We start from the raw sequence: 19814 nt of genomic DNA on the forward strand, positions 1-19814 counted from the left end.
AGCTGCAGAGGCTCAGTCAGAGAGAGACGAGCTGTACTGTAAACATGAGGAACACCGCCAGTAAATACAGCCAACACAGACACACTCACACCAGCTCACAAATACCTTGCATTAGAATGTGTGTCATATAATGAAAATCTGGATGAACCTACACTGTAAAACACATCTGTAAATGAGCAGTTTTTCATATTTTGTGATTCATGTTTTTATATTTCCATGTTTATTTCTGCTTCTGAATTGCGTTATGTGATCTTAATCTTTCTAACAACATCTTTTAACATTGAAAAGTGTGAAAAAGAGACTTTCATTGCCATGTGTGATAGTGTGCAGTGCTATAATGTCTGTGTTAGAGTTGTATATTACACTAAAGAAACCTTGCAATAAACTGCAGCACATTTCCTGTTATTTTACACCCTTATTTTTCTAGATTCTAGATTTTCTATTTCAAACCACTAAAATGTCAATAAAAGTCTCTTTGTTAAACTGTAAAGTTGAATTTTCAAGTGGTCCATGTTCTCCAACTATATTGTTAACTATGAGGAGCTGTGGCTGTAAGGCCTGTGGTGCCTGTTGAGGCGGCATTCCATGAACCCGTTGGTGGACACTGGAAGGAAGGGATGTCACAGAGCTGAAGGAGGAGTACTATGTGGCTTTGTTGGCTTGCAGGACTCCCGGGGCAGCTGACGGGTACTGACAGGCCAAGCGTGCTGCAGTCTGGGTGGTTGCAGAAGTAAAAACCCACGCCTGGGAAGAGTTCGGGGAGACCATTGAAGAATACTACCTGTTGGCCTCAAAGAGATTCTGGCAAACCGTCTAGCACCTCAGGAGGGGAAAGCAGTTCCACGCTGACACTGTTTACAGCGTAAGCAGAAAGCTGTTGACATCGACTGGGGATGTTGTCGGACAGTCACTTTGAGGATCTCCTTAACCCCATTAACATGTCTTTCATTAAGGAAGCAGAGACTGGGGATGCAGTAGTGGACTCACCATCACCAAAGCTGAGATCACTGAGGTAGTATGCAACCTCCACGGTCGTACACTGCACCAGCTCTATACCCTTACCAGGGTGTTCCAGGGTTTATGGGAGGATGCCCAACCAGTTCATATGTGTTTCATGGACCTGAAGAAGGCATTCGACCGTGTTCTTCGTGACATTCTATGGGTGCTCTGAGAATATGGGCTCAGCGAGCTCTGTTAAGGGCTGTCTCGTCCCTGTATGAACAGAGCAGGAGTTTGGTTCGCATTGCCGGCAATAAGTCAGACTTGCTTCCAGTGCATTTTTCAATTACAGGACTGATTATTCTATTTTAGCCACAATAGACAAAAAATAAATAAAGTAGTGACTGCAGAATGAAGGAAAACAGTGGATCCACACAGATACAGCACTAAAAATGTAGTCAAGTAAAAATAAAAGTACAAATTTCTAAAACTAAGTTTATTTATAAACTAATTTCGAGAATATCACGTGGTTATGATTGATCACGGCTGGTCCTGCATTAGCAAACACATGAGGCACCAATTAGATGATTAGGTCACACTTTATTTTGATGGTCTGTTTGTTGAATTACGTTACATTGCATCTACATGCCAACTAACTCTCATTAGATTATAAGTAGACTGTTAGGTTAGGGTTAGTGTAAGTTGACTTGTACTTGCTAAGTTTATTATAGTCAGTTAAATGTCTGTTGAAGTAGCAGTATCAGCAGATATTAAGCAGAGAGTCTACTAATACTCAAATGGACCATCAAAATAAAGTGTTACCGATGATTCCTAACTCACTATAAATAACCAGAGTTTCTTACTTCAGTTTTCTTCGCCTTGAAGAATTTCCCCTTCCACCCCTACTCCACCTTTTCCTTTATAGGACGGCACGGTGGCCCAGTGGTTAGCACTGTTGCCTCACAGCAAGAACATCACTGGTTCAAATCCTTAACAGGCCAGTTGTTGTTCCTGTGTGGAGTATAGGGATATCACTATATAGCATTTTATAATCTGTCATCATCTCTAAATAAGGGGGGAGTTCTCTACCTGAGCTCAAACTCCCCTCTCGCCCTGCAAACGGGAGGGAGCCCCAGGCTTGAGGATCTTATGAGCTCAGGGCTTTCTCTTGAAGTTAATTCCTGAGAAAACCTACTCAAATACAGTGATTTGAGTATTTGCTCATTTACACTCCTTTTCAGTCCACATATGATAGTGATCTATCAGAAAACAATTTAACCTATTGAATCAAATGGCACCTTTAGAATATTGTTTGACAAATGAAATATGATTATTTTGCACATGTTTATTTCAGAGTTCATCTCCCTCTCACTATCTCTGTGTGTGTGCGTGTTTGTGTGTGTGAGAGAGAGAGAGAGCAAGCAATGAGCTGCAGTGTGTCAAAGCAGAGCTTATTAATATTCACCATCATTCCACATGTGGTTACAACTGCACTGTCAACAGTTCCCTGCAGAATCTACAGCAAATTACTGCCAGTAATATACCGCAAATAAATTACAGCAAAATACTGTATTTACATTTACGACACTATTTATCAAGCTGTATATGTGTTTACAGAATTGTATGTATATCTTTACTGTAAAATACAGTCCTTTTCACAGAGCAACTTTATAATACAGTAACATACTGCATAACTGTCCTAAAGTAAAATACAGTTCATATTACAGTTAAATACTGTGTTATTTACAAAAATCGCTAACAGTGTGAGCTTGTCAGGTTATTGAATCAGTGCAGTGTATGACACCTCAAGAACACTTGAAACTGCATAAACACAAACATGCTTTGGGAATACAGTGAGAACAGAGATAGTGATGAGAGAAGACGGCACTAACATCATGGACAGTGTGATGGACGCCTCATTACAACAACAGCATATTTTCCAGTTCACTGTTCACAGTCACAGTTCACAGTCACAAACAGAGAAATGTGGATGACTACCAACAGAACTGAACAGAGTCATAGACGAATATATACACTGAAAAAAATTATTCAAAGATGATTCCTTGGATTTACTCATTTTTTTTACGTTAAGTGGTTGTAAACAATTTATTTGGGCTGAATTTGTTTGTTTAAATTCAACACAAATAGAATGTTTGCAACAGTTTTGCATGCAACACTTTTTTCAGTGTAGTTGTGCCAGTTGAATATCTCCTGAAAATAAAGCCGATGTGGCCTTTTAAAATGATTTGCTTTTAGGGAGGGAACTAATTCATAATGTCAAAACAAGGCAATGCCTTTTTGTTCCCATAATAGAAACTGCTTCTTTGCTCTCTCTGTGTGTGTGTGTGTGTGTGTGTGTGTGTGTGTGTGTGTGTGTGTGTGTGTGTGTGTGTGTCCATGGTTTACACACACAGCACAGAGCTGCATGATTTGCATGATCTCTGTCCTCTGATCATCCTGTTTAAATTTGTTTTCATTTCCATAGATGTGATTATTGGGTTACTCTGCTCTAGTGTTTGTTCTCTGTGTGTGCATAAACCCTCCTGAGCTCTGACATGTGACATCACTTCCTGTGCTCCACCCTGTGCCACTGATGGAAAGTTCAGTATCCTGTCGCTTACTTCCTGCTGTTCCCTGTTCCTGTCTCATCAACAGCAAATCTGTCTGTCTGTCTCTCTCTCTGTCCATCCGTCCGTACATCCATCCATCCATCTATGCATTCATATCTATTCATCTACAGTATATATCTACCCATACTTCCATCCATCCATATATCCATTCATCCATATCCATCCATCCATCCATCCATCCATCCATCCATCCATCCATCCATCCATATCTATCTCTCCATCCATATATCCATCCTCCCATCCATATAATAATCCATCTATCCATTTATCTATCATCCATCCTTATATCCAAATATCCATCCATCAATCTATCCATCCATATATTATTCATCCATCCATCATCCATCCAACTAGCCATCCATCCATATCTATTTATCCATCCATCTATATATCATTCATCCTTCCATCCATCTATCCATATATATTCATTCATCTATCTATCTATCCATTCATCCATCCATATTTATTCAACCATCCATCCATGTATCACCCATTAATCCATATACTCATCCATCCATCCACCCATCTATATATTCAAATATAGATTTACACACATTTACTCAAGTAAATAAACAGAATTAATGATGGGCTGAAAATCTGTGGAAAATCTGCAGATTCAGTGTGGGCCTAGAAATGAGTTATTAAACTTTTATGTTCAGAAATATGTTGAAACATCTGCTCTCCGTTAAACAGAAATTGGGGGGAAAAATAAACAGGGGGCTTATAATTCAGGGGGGCTAATAATTCTGACTTCAACTGTATATCTGGTCCTGGATGGCTAATCCTCCACTGCACTTTGGACCCACATTCATTTCAATGGAGCGCTACCCTGTCCTAAAATGGTGGCTCTATTGACTCATCCCTTTCAAAAGACAACAACAGTGTAGGCGACATCTAATGTAAACATCTATGCTAGTAACATGCTAACTCATACTGGAATCTATCTATCTATAACTGCTTTAAACTGAATAAACTACTTACAACAGGATTTCTCATATAGTTAATCTTCAAACTTCAATATCTAGCAATCAGATATTATTGACAGTGGTGTAAGCTCTGTGACCTCTGTGACCCCGTCAGCACAGTAAAAGAGTGTATATGAGCACTGACCCCACTGCAGGAATCTCTGCACGTGTTTCTCTCTGCGTAGCGGCGACGAGCAGAACTCCTGATAAACTCCCACCAGCAGATCCAGCAGCGTCTGCAGGCCCACCGGACCCTCGGCCGGACCCCCAGCGCCGGGCTCCAGATCCTGCAGGCGGGCGGCCCCTGAGGGCCCGGCGCCCCTGGACATGACGAGCTCACACACAGCCCTGCTCCATTAGTCTGTGTGTTGAGTGTGTGTTTGACCAGCAGAGCTCCAGCCGCAGCCCTTTTATGGTGCACTGCTCTCTCTCTCTGTGTGTGTGTGTGTGTGTGTGTGAGAAAGAGTGTGTAAATGAGTGTGTGTGTGTGTGTGTGTTCAGGACTGCGTCCTACTATCTTTACAGTGAATATGTGTGTGTGTGTTCAGTGATGTATCCTCCTATCTTTACAGTGTGTGCATGTGTGTGTTAATGTGTGTTTAGTGCTGCTTGCTTCTGTATTTATGGTGTGTGTGCATGTGTGTATGTTCATTGCTTGGTCCTTCTGTCTTTATGGCATGTGTGTGCGTTATTGTGTGTTTAGTGCTGCGTCTTTCTGTCTCTGTGGTGTGTGTGTGTGTGTGTGTGTGTGTGTGTGTTCGATGCTGCTTCCTCCTGTCATTAGGTGGGTGTGTGAGTGTGTGTGTTGTTGTGTTTTCAGTGCTGCGTGCTGCTGTCTTTGTTTGTGTGGCTTTGTGTGTGTTATTGTGTGTTAAGTGGTGCGTCCACCTGTCTTCACAGTGTGTGTGTGCGTGTGTATGTATGAATGTGTGTGTGTCTGTTATTGTGTGTTCAATGCTGCGTCCTGTCTTTATAGCATGTGTGTGTGTGTGTTCAGTGCTGCTTCCTCCTGTATTTATGGTGTGTGTGCGTGTGTGTGTGTGTGTGTGTGTGTGTCCTTTCTCTATCTGCTATTAGACTCACAGTGTCTCCAAATGCAGAAGTAGTTGCTCTCCATGTGCAGTTTAACACCATCACAGCGTGTGTCTTGTGTAGAAGTGTGTTGATGCTGATCATTCTCTCTCTTCTCTTCCCCTGTGTGTTTCTCTTTCCTCTTTCTGTCTCACTGCACTCATTAAACACTGTGAACACACTCTGAAAACACACACACTCATTATCGCTCTCTTACATTTCTCCCAACTACTAACTCGAGGAGCAGAAATACACTTAAACACACTCATCTGAGGGTAGATTCATGACACTAAAGTACATTTACAAAATCAAGAGTTTTTAGAGCTCCGGGGTCTCATTTATAAACAAACAAAGCAGAAACACTGGAAACAAATTACAAAGTTCAATATTAATTAATTCATTCATTTTTTAGCACACACACATACACTACAATTTAATTCATCAATAGCACATGTGTTTGGACTGTGGGGGAAACCGGAGCACCCGGAGGAAACCCACACCAACACGGGGAGAACATGCAAACTCCACACATAAATGCCAACTGACTCAGCCGGGACTCGAACCAGCGACCTTCTTGCTGTGAGACCACAGGGCCTCCTTAAAAAGCAAAGTTAACAGGAGAATGTGTGCGGCTGTAAGTATACATATTTAACCACAGTTTATTGAATATATATTACACGTTAATACTGAACTAACTGAACCCACTTTATATCCTCAAATGAGCTGTCATCATTATTAAACAATTGTATATGTGTGTGTGTGTGTGTGTGTGTGTGTGTGTGTGTGTGTGTGTGTGTGTGTTCAGTGCTCCTCTTGTCTTTGTGTTGTGTGAATACTCATGACAATACTGTAACGGTGTGTGTGTTGTGGAGATCTTCCATCATCAAGCGAGTGTGTGTGTGTGTGTGTGTGTGTGTGTGTGTGTGTGTGTGTTGGTTCAGTGCAATTTCACCCTGGATGGGACAGATCAGTGGGATTGTGTGTCATCTGTCTCCCTCTAGTGCTGAGATACTCAAACCACAAACAACCAGCTCCAGTCAGACAAACCAGCAAACATTATTTATGTCAGGCCCGTACCCGGGGTGTGGGGGTGGGGGGTAGGGTGGTTTCGGGTGGTTCGAAAGACCCAACCCCTGCTGACAAAGGTCCAGAATTTACCCCATTCATGAGCTGATTTGTCCTATTCTGACTGCCATGCCATCCCAAATTATGGAAGTAACCCATCCAAGGCTTTAACGCAGAATGTGACGAAAGTGAAGTCAAATTTCCCTCTTGACCTATTGTTGCTGAATGGAGAAAACATTTTACTCATAACTTTATTCTAAATTTTGGACCTTATTCTCGACAGAAAAAATGAGCAATGAAAAGATGCGAAGCACCAAAAACGGTCCAAATTACAGTTAGTTTTAATACTATTTTGGCTGCTGTTTTTTTTACTTTTTTACACGAGAGGCTAGAATAAATTGTGAACTCTACATTATTATTATTATTATTATTATTATTATTATTATTATTATTATTATTATTATATTGTTATTATTATTATATTATTTCTATTAAATTATTATTATTATTATTATTAAATTATTATCATCATTTTTATTATTATTATAATTATTATAGCATATTGTTATTATTATTTTTATTTTATTACTATTAAATTATTATTATTATATTATTGTTGTTATTATTATATTGTTATTATTATTAGCATTATATTATTATTATTATTATTATTATTATTATTATATTATTATTATTATTAGCATTATTATCATTGCATTATTTTATTATTATTATTATATTTTATATTATTTTATTTTTATTATTATTATTATTATTATTATTGAATTATTATTATTATTATTATATTGTTACTATATTATTATTATATTATTGTTATTATTATTATTGTATTTTTATATTATTTTATTATTCTTAGTATTATTATTATTATTGAATTGTTATTATTATTATATTGTTACTATATTATTATTATTACTATTATTATCTTTATTATTATTCTTATTATTATTAATAATAATAATAGTATTATTACATTATTATTAGTATCTTTATTATTATTATTATTGTTGTTGTTATTAATATTATTATTACTATTATTATTATTGTTATTATTATTATTATTATTATTATTATTATTATTATTATTATTATTATTATTATATTTTAATTGTTTTTTATTCAAACAGCCAAATTCTGTCTGAGGAAAGTTGAATGTGCTGGCCAGGTTGATATTTGCCTAATAAATGACAATAGGCAACTTTTTCTTCTAATGATATATGATGTAATAAATTTGTATTTTAGATAAGCTTTTTCATATTTCTTCAGTCTTAATCTTTAGGAAATATTATTGGTACATCCAAATATGATGACCATTCGATGAGCTAATCCAGCTAAAAATAGTGCTTATAATGTCACTAAATGTTTTTAAACCTCATAATTCAATAGAAAATGTGGTGAATAACTGCAAAAAGGTCCTGTTTTGGAGAAAAAAGACTCACCCCTTTCACCAGGCTGGCTTCGGGTCTGTATGTACTGTTAGTTTATTTGTTTGCTCATCCAGAATGCTCTCAAAAGTGAGATAACAAATTCCAATAGATGTTCCTAGTAAAATAACGATTCAAATAAATAAAACATTGGAGAAAACTGATCCAGAAGAGAAAAAAATCACGAGCATCACGACTCCAAATGGCACTATTACTGCACTCATTCACTGAATACATCATCATTGGGTGGCTTGGTGTGTGTGTGTGTGTGTGTGTGCTTGTCTTTGTGAGCGTGTTTTTGTATATGTGTGTGGGGGTGTGTGTTTTTGTATGTCTATGTTTGTGTTTATTTGTGTGTGTTCTCTGTGTTCTGTCCTGCACAGGAAGTGAGGTGTATAAGATGAACCTTTAATCTGCAGAGAGGCTAATCCTGCTCTCTCTTCTTGCTAATGCCCATCAGAGGAACAGAACACACACACACACACAGACAGACAGGCATCATCAGGAGAAAGGGTGTGTACTGAACGCTGGACAAACGCTGTGGAAACTAAAGACGAGGACAGGCTGAGCTGAACTCAACAACACACAGGTGAAGCTCTTCTACATTAACACACACACTCAAACTGCATCTGAGAATCATCAGTGTTAGGCTTTATGTGAAGTACACTGATGTCATGCTGTTCTCAGAGGTACAGAGGAATACCATGGTAAATTACTTTACTATTGATTCATTATTGTGGCATTTCATCAACACATACTCCGAGATTACATCACATTACTACAGTAACAGTCCAGTACTGATTTTACTCTGTGGGTGGACAGAGAGAGTGTCATGATGTGGGAGATTATTAACAGTATGTAATTATGTTTATCTTGTAAGAATATTAGATTAGCAGAAGTTCATCCTCTTCATCCACGACAGTTTAAGTGAGTAAACAAATGAAAATAGCTAAATATATAACTGACCCTAGTATATAACAACAGCTATAACAAGACGAACCACATCTAATTACATTAGATTTAGTTCTATTACAACACTCAATATACACGATCAATAGTTTACAATACTTGATCAATAAGTTTAGTTTTGAAATAAAACATACCTCATTCAGATCAGTTTGTAGAGAATCCTTTACTAGAGATTCACTCTAAATGGATGATTTGAATCAGTGAGTTGTTAGTGGAGATTCCCTCTAAATGGAACATTTGAATCAGTGAGTCACTAACTGAAAACTCCTTATAAACAGATGATTTGAATCATTGAGTTGTTTACTGGAGGCTCACTCTAAATGGATCGTTTGAATCAGTGAGTTGTTTAGTGGAGAATCACTCTGAATGAACAGATCGTTTGGTAGCTAAGAACTCACTGAAAATGGATCTTTTAAATCAGTGAGTTGTTTACTATGTACTCACTCTAAATGGATCTTTGAATCAGTGAGTTGTTTTGCGGAGATTCACTCTAAATGGATCACTTGAACCTGCGATTTTTATTGGTGACTCACTCTGAATGGATCATTTGAACCAGTGAGTTGTTTACTGGAGACTCCCTAAATGGATCATTTGAATCAGTGATTTGTTTACTTGATACTCCCTTTAAATGGATCATTTGAATCAGTGAGTTATTTTCTTGATACTCCCTTTAAATGGATCATTTGAAGCAGTGAGTTGTTTACTTGATACTCCCTTTAAATGGATAATTTGAATCAGTGAGTTGTTTACTTGATACTCCCTTTAAATGGATCATTTGAATCAGTGAGTTGTTTACTTGATACTCCCTTTAAATGGATCATTCGAATCAGTGAGTCGTTTACTTGATACTCCTTTTAAATGAATCATTTGAATCAGTGAGTTGTTTACTTAATACTCCCTTTAAATGGATCATTCGAATCAGTGAGTTGTTTACTTGATACTCCCTTTAAATGGATCATTCGAATCAGTGAGTCGTTTACTTGATACTCCTTTTAAATGAATCATTTGAATCAGTGAGTTGTTTACTTAATACTCCCTTTAAATGGATCATTCGAATCAGTGAGTCGTTTACTTGATACTCCTTTTAAATGAATCATTTGAATCAGTGAGATGTTTACTTGATAATCTAAATGAATAATATGAATAAGCACATTGTTTACTGGATGTTTAGCCAAAATGTACCATTTGTAATTGTGTACTGGATACTCTAAACGGATCCTTTGAATCAGTGAGTTGTTTACTGGTATGGTAAGGTATAAAATCAACCCACACACTCATTTATTGAACTTGACTTCACAGGTTACTTGAGAAAAGTGAGATCAAGTGACTGCACCATCGCTCAGGGCTGTGTGTTCAGAAACTCACTGATCTGATCTGCTGGGTCATTCAACTCACCGTGACGCATGAAGAGCTGTTACCTCATTAAGATCTTACTGTGATTAAAGCTCTGGCGCACACACAAACACACCTGTGAAGCATTATAACATGCACATGAGGAGGAGTGTGGCCATGCACGTGTGCGACTGTCTTTAAAGGGCACCTATCATGCAGAAATGACTTAAACCCAGTAGTGTGTCAGCAGTGTTTGAATATCTCCAGCAGACTCTAATGCTCAACATGAATGAATTGTGTCTATTATAATCAGACTTGATGAATCAAACACTTTGATTGACATTCTCCCTTTGTACGTGTCATCAGAGGGGGAAAGCCCCGCCCACTAGTGCCCATCATCTCTCCCTCATTAGTATAAACAGCAGTCCTGAGTGAGAAGCAAAATGATGTTATGTCAAAGTGAAAACAATATTATCTTACTCGCCCCATTGGCAGAGTCTAGTGCTTGTTTTAATAAGAAACTCGCTTCATTTTGACTCATTATTTCTGAAAACAAGACTATATTTTTCACTTGACTAGAAAAAGCTTCTTGATTTAAGAGTTTTTAGATATTTAGACCAGAAACGAGACACAAATTCTAAGTAAAAGCATTTTTTTGTGGATTTTATTGCATATTTTTCTCAATTATATAAGATTTCCAAGTGCACTCATGTTTAATGCAGAACAGAGTGTCACGTTCCTGCAGCCATGCAGGCATCCTCACAGTGTGTGTGTGTGTGTGTGTGTGTGTAGTGTGATGTCCACAGGCCCGCAGGACTCCAGCATGGATCAGCTTGGTCTGCAGAGGAGAGGAGAACTCGTGTCCTATCAGGTACTCATCATCATCACAGAGACCATCACATGACCACTTCCAGTTATTATTGGTTATTGTAATTATAACAGCTGACCAATTGATTCCTTCTGTTTCTTTATGAGATTATTTCTGACAAGAACTAATAAGGCCGTCAATATTTCAGACTGCACAGTTGGGTTTGAGGTTTAGTGTCTTCTTGAAATGCTCACTTGAGTCATTTCTGAGCATCAAACAAAACCTGTTTTATTGTTTACAATGAAACTATTATTCATTCATTTTCTTTTCAGCTTAGTCCCTTTATTAATATGGGGTCGCCACAGCGGAATGAACCGCCAACTAATCCAGCATATGTTTTTTACGCTGTGGATGCCCTTCCAGCTGCAACCCATCACTTGGAAACACCCATACACACTCCTTCACACACACACTCATACACTACGGCCAATTTAGCTCATGCAAACTCCACACAGAAACACCAACTGACCAAGCCGGGACTCAAACCAGCAACTTTCTTGCTGTGAGGCGATCGTGCTACCCACTGCGCCACCGTGCTGCCCGATAAAAATATTACTACTACTATTATTATTATTATTTTAATCTTATACTGTAAAATTAGCTCCATAAAGGATTATCAGTTTTTTGTTATTTATGATTCACGATTTTACTTTTTGTTTTCCTCGTTTATTTCTGGGGTGGGGGTGTTTCTGCTCAGCATATCGCCAAATTTCGACCATACATGTGTATTTTTACCTTTGAAGGTTGTTCTCTGCTGAACACACGTGCTGTTATTGCTCATATAAGCACAAGAGGGCGCTATTTTTCTGGACGCCAGATTTTAAACTGCAGATTGAAGTGTGAAGTTACAGGGGTAGTTCACCCAAACGTGAACATTCATTCATTCATCTTGTGCTTAGTCCTGGGAAACACCCATACACACTCATTCACACACAAACACTATGGACAATTTAGCTTATCCAGTTCCCCTATAGCAAATGTGTTTACCCACACCAACATGAATATTTACTCACTATTTACTCTCCCTTAAGTGTTTCAAAACTTTTACTTGTTCCTTTCTTCAGTTGAGCCCAAAATAAGACATTTTGATGAATGCTGAAAATCTGTAACCATTAACTTACATAGTAGGTAAAACAAGTAGTATGAAAGTCAATGGTTACAGGCTTCCAACATTCTTCAGAATATCTTCTTTAGTGTTCAACAGAAGAAAGAAACAAGTAAAGCATGTTTCTTCATAAAGTGTGTGTGTTGTGCAGATGTCTTCTTTTCTCCATGGTGTGTGTGTTGTGCAGATTTCCCTATTAGTGTGTGTGTGTGTGTGTGTGTGTTTTGTGCAGATTTTCACCTGATATTTCTCCATAACTTAGTGTGTGTGTGTGTGTGTGTGTGTGTGTGTGTGTGTGTGTGTGTGTGTGTGTGTGTGTGTGTGTGTGTGCGTGTGTGTGTGTTGTGCAGATTTTCCCTGACCCAGAGGAGGAGCAGCAGGATCAGGATCAGGATCAGGATCCAGCTCAAGTGCGCAACAGTGTGGCTCGACTTAAGGAGCGTCTGCCATCTATCGTGGTGGAGCCGTCGGAGGAGAGCGAGGAAGAGGTGCAGCAGTGGTTCCCCCGATCCCAGAGCTCCATCGAGGAGCAGGAGCCGGAGGAGGAGCTGGAGCTGTTCCAGGACCAGTGTGAGCCCAGTGGAGGCGGACAGGACGAGAACAGAGATGTGGACGGGTCAGTCAGTGGGACTCACACTCATATACAATACATACAATATATCCTGATGGAATAGAAAAAGTCATTTACTGTAAAGTCTACAGTGGTTTTGACCCCTACTGTAGTAAAGTATTAATCTGGTGGTACACAATACTACAGTAATCGATCTGTTGTGATGATTCTACAGGTGCTATGGTAACATAAGCACTATAGTAATTGATCTGTTGTGGTGATTAGATAGTTGCTATGGTAACACAACTATAGTAATTGATCTGTTGTTGTGATTCTACAGTTGCTATGGTAACACAACCACTGTAGTAATTGAGCTGTTGTGGGGATTCTACAGTTGCTATGGTAACACAACCACTGTAGAAATTGAGCTGTTGTGGGGATTCTACAGTTGCTATGGTAACACAACCACTGTAGTAATTGAGCTGTTGTGGGGATTCTACTGTTGCTATGGTAACACGAGAACTACAGTAATTGCTCTGTTGTGGTGATTGTATAGTTGCCATGGTAACACATGAATTATAGTAATTGATCTGTTGTGATGATTCTACAGTTGCTATGGTAACCTAAGCACTATAGTAATTTATCTGTTGTGGTGATTAGATAGTTGCTATGGTAACACAACTATAGTATTTGATCTGTTGTTGTGATTCTACAGTTGCTATGGTAACACAACCACTGTAGTAATTGAGCTGTTGTGGGGATTCTACAGCTGCTATGGTAACACAAGAACTACAGTAATTGATCTGCTGAGGTGATTCTATAGTTGCTATGGTAACACAACAACTATAATAATTGATCTGTTGTGGTGATTCTACAGTCACTATGGTAACACAAGTACTCTAGTAATTGAGCTGTTGTGGTTATTCTATAGTTGCTATGGTTACACAAAAACTATAGTAATTGATCTGTTGTAGTGATTCTATAGTTGCTATGGTTACACAACAACTATATTAATTAATCTGTTGTTGTGATTCTACAGTTGCTATGATAACACAACAACTATAGTAATTGATCTGTCTTGGTGATTCTATAGTTGCTATGGTTACACAAAAACAACATTAATTAATGTGCTGTGGTAATCCTACAGTTGCTATGGTTACATAACAACTATATTAACTGATCTGTTGTGATGATTCTACAGTTGCTCGGTAACACAACAACTATAGTAATTGATCTGTTGTGGTGATTCTATAGTTGCTATGGTTACACAACAACTATATTAATTAATCTGTTGGGGTGATTCTACAGTTGCTATGATAACACAACAACTATAGTAATTGATCTGTCTTGGTGATTCTATAGTTGCTATGGTTACAGAAAAACTACATTAATTGATGTGTTGTGGTTATTCTATAGTTGCTATGGTTACATAACAACTATATCAACTGATCTGTTGTGGTGATTCTACAGTTGCTCGGTAACACAACAACTATAGTAATTGATCTGTTATGGTGATTCTATAGTTGCTATGGTATCAAGACAACTACAGTAATATAAACAATGACCCAATTCTTTTACTTTTCTACAGCTATAGGGTATATTATACTACAATACACCACAGCTTACTGTAGTAAAAACTAAAGTATACTACAGTATTTATTACAGTTGATCAGTTCACTGTAGATAATACCACAGTATGCTGTGGAGCATTATACAAAGTGTTGTAAATGCTATAATACATATATTACATGCAGTAGTATAGTTCAAAATCCCTTCAGTATTTACCATAAATTGCTATAGTATTTTTTTCCTGTGGGCTGTACTGCTCCTTTGTGTGTCTACAGCTAATTGTTTCCCTCTATTGGTGTTATGTTAAAACCAATAAATCCTAATGGAATATGTCTCAAAACACGCTATAGAGACCATTAAAATGTACTGGTTTTATATATTTTTTCAGTGGTAGATTCTTTCTGATCTCTTTAAATGAATGAATAAACCACCGCCTTCATCTATTCCAGAGTTCCTCACTTTAAACGTTCATCAATTCCTGGGATTGAGATTGACTACAACAGACTGACCCCGCCCCCTTTGCTGACATCATCACACGCGGCTCCGCCCTGCCTCCGCAGCTGAGGGACAAACAGGCGAATGACAAACACACTGACACAACGTCACGTCTCAGGGGGATTTCTGCTGTGCATATATGTTCAATGCAGTGTAAAAAAGTAGATGAAAGTGTCTGCCAAATGCATTGTATTTTTGTGGACTGAAAACTCTTCAGCATGCTGTGCTTTCTGATGATAACTGGGGAATCCACATATATATTGGTCATTTGTAAATGCTACCATCGAGATTGAACCCATACAGTTGGTGCATTTGGTGTTTGATGATTTAGTGATATTAAATCTTATTCTTGGATTGAAATAAAACCAGTCATGTGAGCAGTATGATATATAGGACACACGTGTTTATGTATCTGTGTTAAATTTGCAGATGAGTGCTAGAATCACAGTCTGCCTTGATATTTAAGCTGAGTATTCGAGTTGTATTATATAGTATCATGCACTTTTTTTGTTTTTGTGTTTTTAATTTTCTATACGATGCAGAGAATATGCTCTCCACCTGTATGATTGAGCTCAATAAAATACGTTTTAATGTCTGGGTTTGTGTAATTTTATTTCAAGGGAATGCATGAACTGATTAATGAAATATATGTAATGAGGTTTGTGTTTTTCACACCACTGACACAACTTTCTTCTGTAGAGCTGGAAATTGTATCATTATTGATGAACTAACTCAAGTGAATTGAAAAAACTTTTTTGTTTTTCATTTTATTGACTGAAATGAATATTGAGTTTCAGGCCTACATGGATTACTTATGAATAGTAACCAGTTACTAAATATAATCTTTTAGATTACACATTTATGGTTACGTAATCTGACTACTTTTCGATTACGTTTAGATTACTTTTATAGTAACATAATGCAAATGGAGTCTTACATTTGCATTACATTTCTCACAACTATTGGATTACACTTTGATTATTTCTATGGTAGTGAAATTGACTACTTTTGGATTACATTTAGATTAATTTAATGGTAGCGTAATTTGAGTACTTTGGATTACATTTAAATTACTTTTGTGGTAAGGTAATATAACTACTTATGCATTACATTTAGGTTACTTTCATGGTAACATAATCTGACTACTTTAAAGTATATTTAGATTACTTTTGTGGTAATGTAATCTGACTACTTTTGTATTAAATTTAGATTACTTTTATGGAAAGGTAATCTGACTACTATTGGATTACATTTAATTGCTTTTATGGTAAAGTAATCTGACTACTTTTGGATTACATTTAGATTACTTTTATGGAAAGGTAATCTCACTACTTTTGGATTACATCTAGATTACTTTTATGGTAAATTTATCAGGCTACTTTTGTATTACATTTAGATTACGTTTATGGAAAGGTAATCTGACAACTTTTGTATTACATTTAGATTACTTTTGGTAATCTGACTACTTTTGGATTACATTTAGATTACTTTTAGATTACTTTTATGGACTAATTATATCTGACTACCACACATATATAATCCCACCTTTTCAGAGCTTTTGCAGTATTTGATGAACATTGAACATCACTTATTAAGTTATTTTCTGTTGTAGCTGTTTTGAAACAATCAGTACCACATAACACTGACTCTAAAATACCTTTTAACAAGTCTTTTGTGTCTCCAAAATGTGTGTGAAATTTCAGCTCAAATCTCCCATCAGATAATGTATTGTACCCTGCGGAAAATGTCCATTTTTGGGTCAGAGGGAATTAGCTGTTTTGTGCCAGTGCCTAAATGCAAATGAGCTGGTTCTCCCCACCCACTCTCAGGATATTTACTCTTCAGAGAAGCATAATCAGGGTCAAATATCAGGATAAATATAGACAAATAGATAAAAAATAGATAAAAAAAAAGACAACTCAGACATGATGAAACAGAGACCCACAGTATGATGAATGAGCGACAAAAATGCTGGTCTAATGCTCGTACACACACACACACACACACACACACACACACACACACACACACACACACACACACACACACACACTCACACTCACACACACACACACACACACCACACACACACACACGTGCACGTTTAACATGTGTGTGGTTTTTGCTAATCTACTCACGACAGATGTGACAATATGTCCACCAAACAAATAAATATTCTACTAAATAGAGAGCTTTAAGTGCCCTTACTATTATTATTATTATTATTATTATTGTTACTAATATTACTAATATTATTATTAATATTATAATAATAATAATTATTATTATATTATTATTATTATATTATTATTATTATTATTATTATTATTGTTATTATTATTATTATTATTATTATTATTATTATTATATTATTATTAATAATAATAATAATAATAATAATAATAATATTGTTATTATATTATTATTATTATTTTATTATTATTATTATTATTATTATTATTATTATTGTTATTATTATTATTATGTTTAAATAATTTTTTATTTAAATGGCCAAATTCTGCCTGAAGAGAATTAAATATGTTGGCCAGTTTGTTATTTGCCTAATAAACGACAATAGGCTACAGTTTTTTTTCTTCTAATGATATATTATGTAATAAATATGAATTTTAAAAATAAGAATCATTTTATATTTCTTTTAATATAAATCATTAAGAAACATTTTTGGTACATTAAAAAGTGTGGTTATGATGACCATCCAACAAGCTAATTCACACTGTAAAAAAAAATATCGTAAAAAAAAGGTCAAATGACTGGCAGCTACGGCTGCCAAACAAAAACCATAATATTACGGTAACATTTCTTTATTGATATAAAGTGCAAAAAATAATAAATCTACAGATATTTTCATTAAAATGTTTACAAAAAACACTGTTATTTTACAGACTTTTCCTAGATTATTACGATCAAATCCGTTTAAAAAAGTTACACACTAAGAGTTTTACAGAGAAACACTGTTATTTCACAAACTTTTCCTAGATTATTATGATTGAACACCATCAATAAAGTGACTGCACTAAAATTTCAAGAGAAAAAATGTTATTTAAAAGAATTTTATCTCTCAACCATTACAATTAAACACCTTTAATAAAATGCCAAGACATGCTCATGGTCGTAATTTAACAGTTTTATTTTGGATCAAAAACGTCTGGAAAAACAACAAACGAGATACAACTGATTAAAATTCTCACAACTTTAAGATCACAGTTGTTGCATTTTATTGAATAGTATTTATGTAAAACATGTAGATGTTTAAGTTATATGGAATAATTCAGTTACAAATCTTAAATGAAATGGAACTTTAATGTGAAGGGGATGCTGACAAAGGAGTGCAGATCCAAATGCAGGTTTATTACACAGAGATGGTCAGGCAAGCAACAGTCAACACAGGGGCAAACAGATGTATGCAGGGAATCCAGAGTCATGGTCAAATAACAGCCAAATGGTCAGTCCAAGCAGCAAACCACATAAACAATTAACAAACAAAGCACAGCAAAAGAGAGAAACGCATCATAATGTTCACAGTAACAGCATAACAAGACTTAGCAATTGGTGCGTGCGTCTGTGCTGCTTTTAAAGTCCATGTAATCAGTTCATAACGATCCTCTGACTGTGTGTGTGCAATTAGCGGAATCCGGAACAGGTGCATGTAAGCGGAATTTATCTATTTTATTTATTGAACGGATTTGATCGTAATAATCTAGCAAAAGTCTGTAAAATAACAGTGTTTTTCTGTAAACATTTTAATGAAAATATCTGTAGATTTATTATTTTTTGCACTTTATTTCAACAAAGAAATTTTACCGTAATTTTATGGTTTTTGTTTGGCAGCCGTAGCTGCCAGTCATTTGACCTTTTTTTTAAGATTTTAAATTTTTTTTACAGAGCAAGTAATTACAATTTATTACTTTAACTTTACGTAATTTTAAATGTACTTCAAAAAAACTGTAAAAAACACTGTGTAAATAATACGGCAATTATATTGTATAAAACAGGAAAATTGCTGTAATTTGTCATTAATTATATAGTACATAAAATAACAGTCAAGCTGTTAATTTACAAATATTGTTTGTAATTTTTACGGACTTTTGAATATAATTTAAAATAACAAAAAAAAAATACTGTATAAATAATACTGTAATTTCCTTGTATAAAAAACAAAAACGTCAGTAATTTGTTTTTAATGATAAAGTACCTAAAATGACAGTCAAACTGTTAATTTAGAAAGATTGTTTGTCGTTTTACTAAGTTTTGAATTTAATTTGAAATGACAAAAAAATACTGTAAAAAATTTAGAGATATTTTCTGTAAAATTAGGGTTTTTTTTACAGTGCAGCTAAAAAAGTGCTTAAAATGTCACTAAATGCAGTATTTAAATGTCATAATTAAATAGAAAATGAGGCGAATACCTGCAAAAAGGTTCACTTTTTGAGAAAAAAGACCCAGCCCTTACACCAGGCTGGCTACGGGTCTGTATTACACACTTTAGTTTTAGTTAACATTTGAAGAGGATAAAAAAAATCTAAATCGACAAGAGTGGGTGTTGTTGGATAGTTTTAGGGCAACTGTGATGATCCACCTTAAATGCTGATTACTGGATTAATGCTCTGCTGATGCTAGTGAAGGCCGGTGCTCCACAAGAGGGCAGCAAAGCGTCAAACTCACTGGAGATGAGGAGCTTATACTTCATAATCAATAACTCAATCAGATCTGCTGATCACTCGAGCTGAGAAACTCAGACACAGATAATAAATCAGTCAATCAATCAATCAATCAATCAATCAATCAATCAA

General features: G+C 36.0%; 2 protein-coding genes across 4 annotated transcripts in view; one reads left to right on the forward strand and one right to left on the reverse strand.

The window, feature by feature from the left end:
• LOC130236445 (myotonin-protein kinase) overlaps positions 1–4985 on the reverse strand; it is a 27665-nt gene extending 22680 nt beyond the window's left edge. For all 3 annotated transcript variants that reach the window (XM_056467151.1, XM_056467150.1, XM_056467152.1), the window contains exon 1: positions 4680–4985. In XM_056467151.1, coding sequence (XP_056323126.1) covers positions 4680–4863 — 184 coding nt within the window. In that variant the 5' untranslated portion in view covers positions 4864–4985. The remainder of the gene's footprint in view (positions 1–4679) is intronic.
• A 1095-nt stretch (positions 4986–6080) lies between these two features.
• Positions 6081–15429, forward strand: si:ch1073-303d10.1 (protein LBH-like). Its single transcript, XM_056467600.1, has 5 exons — positions 6081–6239; positions 8576–8704; positions 11209–11287; positions 12740–13005; positions 14958–15429. The coding sequence occupies exons 3-5, from the start codon at positions 11213–11215 to the stop codon at positions 15070–15072; spliced, it is 456 nt and encodes a 151-aa protein (XP_056323575.1). The 5' UTR covers positions 6081–6239; positions 8576–8704; positions 11209–11212; the 3' UTR covers positions 15073–15429.
• Positions 15430–19814: the final 4385 nt, after the last annotated feature.

Source organism: Danio aesculapii, chromosome 10 (assembly GCF_903798145.1).
Source record: "Danio aesculapii chromosome 10, fDanAes4.1, whole genome shotgun sequence".
In the NCBI taxonomy this organism is placed as follows: Eukaryota; Metazoa; Chordata; class Actinopteri; order Cypriniformes; family Danionidae; genus Danio; species Danio aesculapii.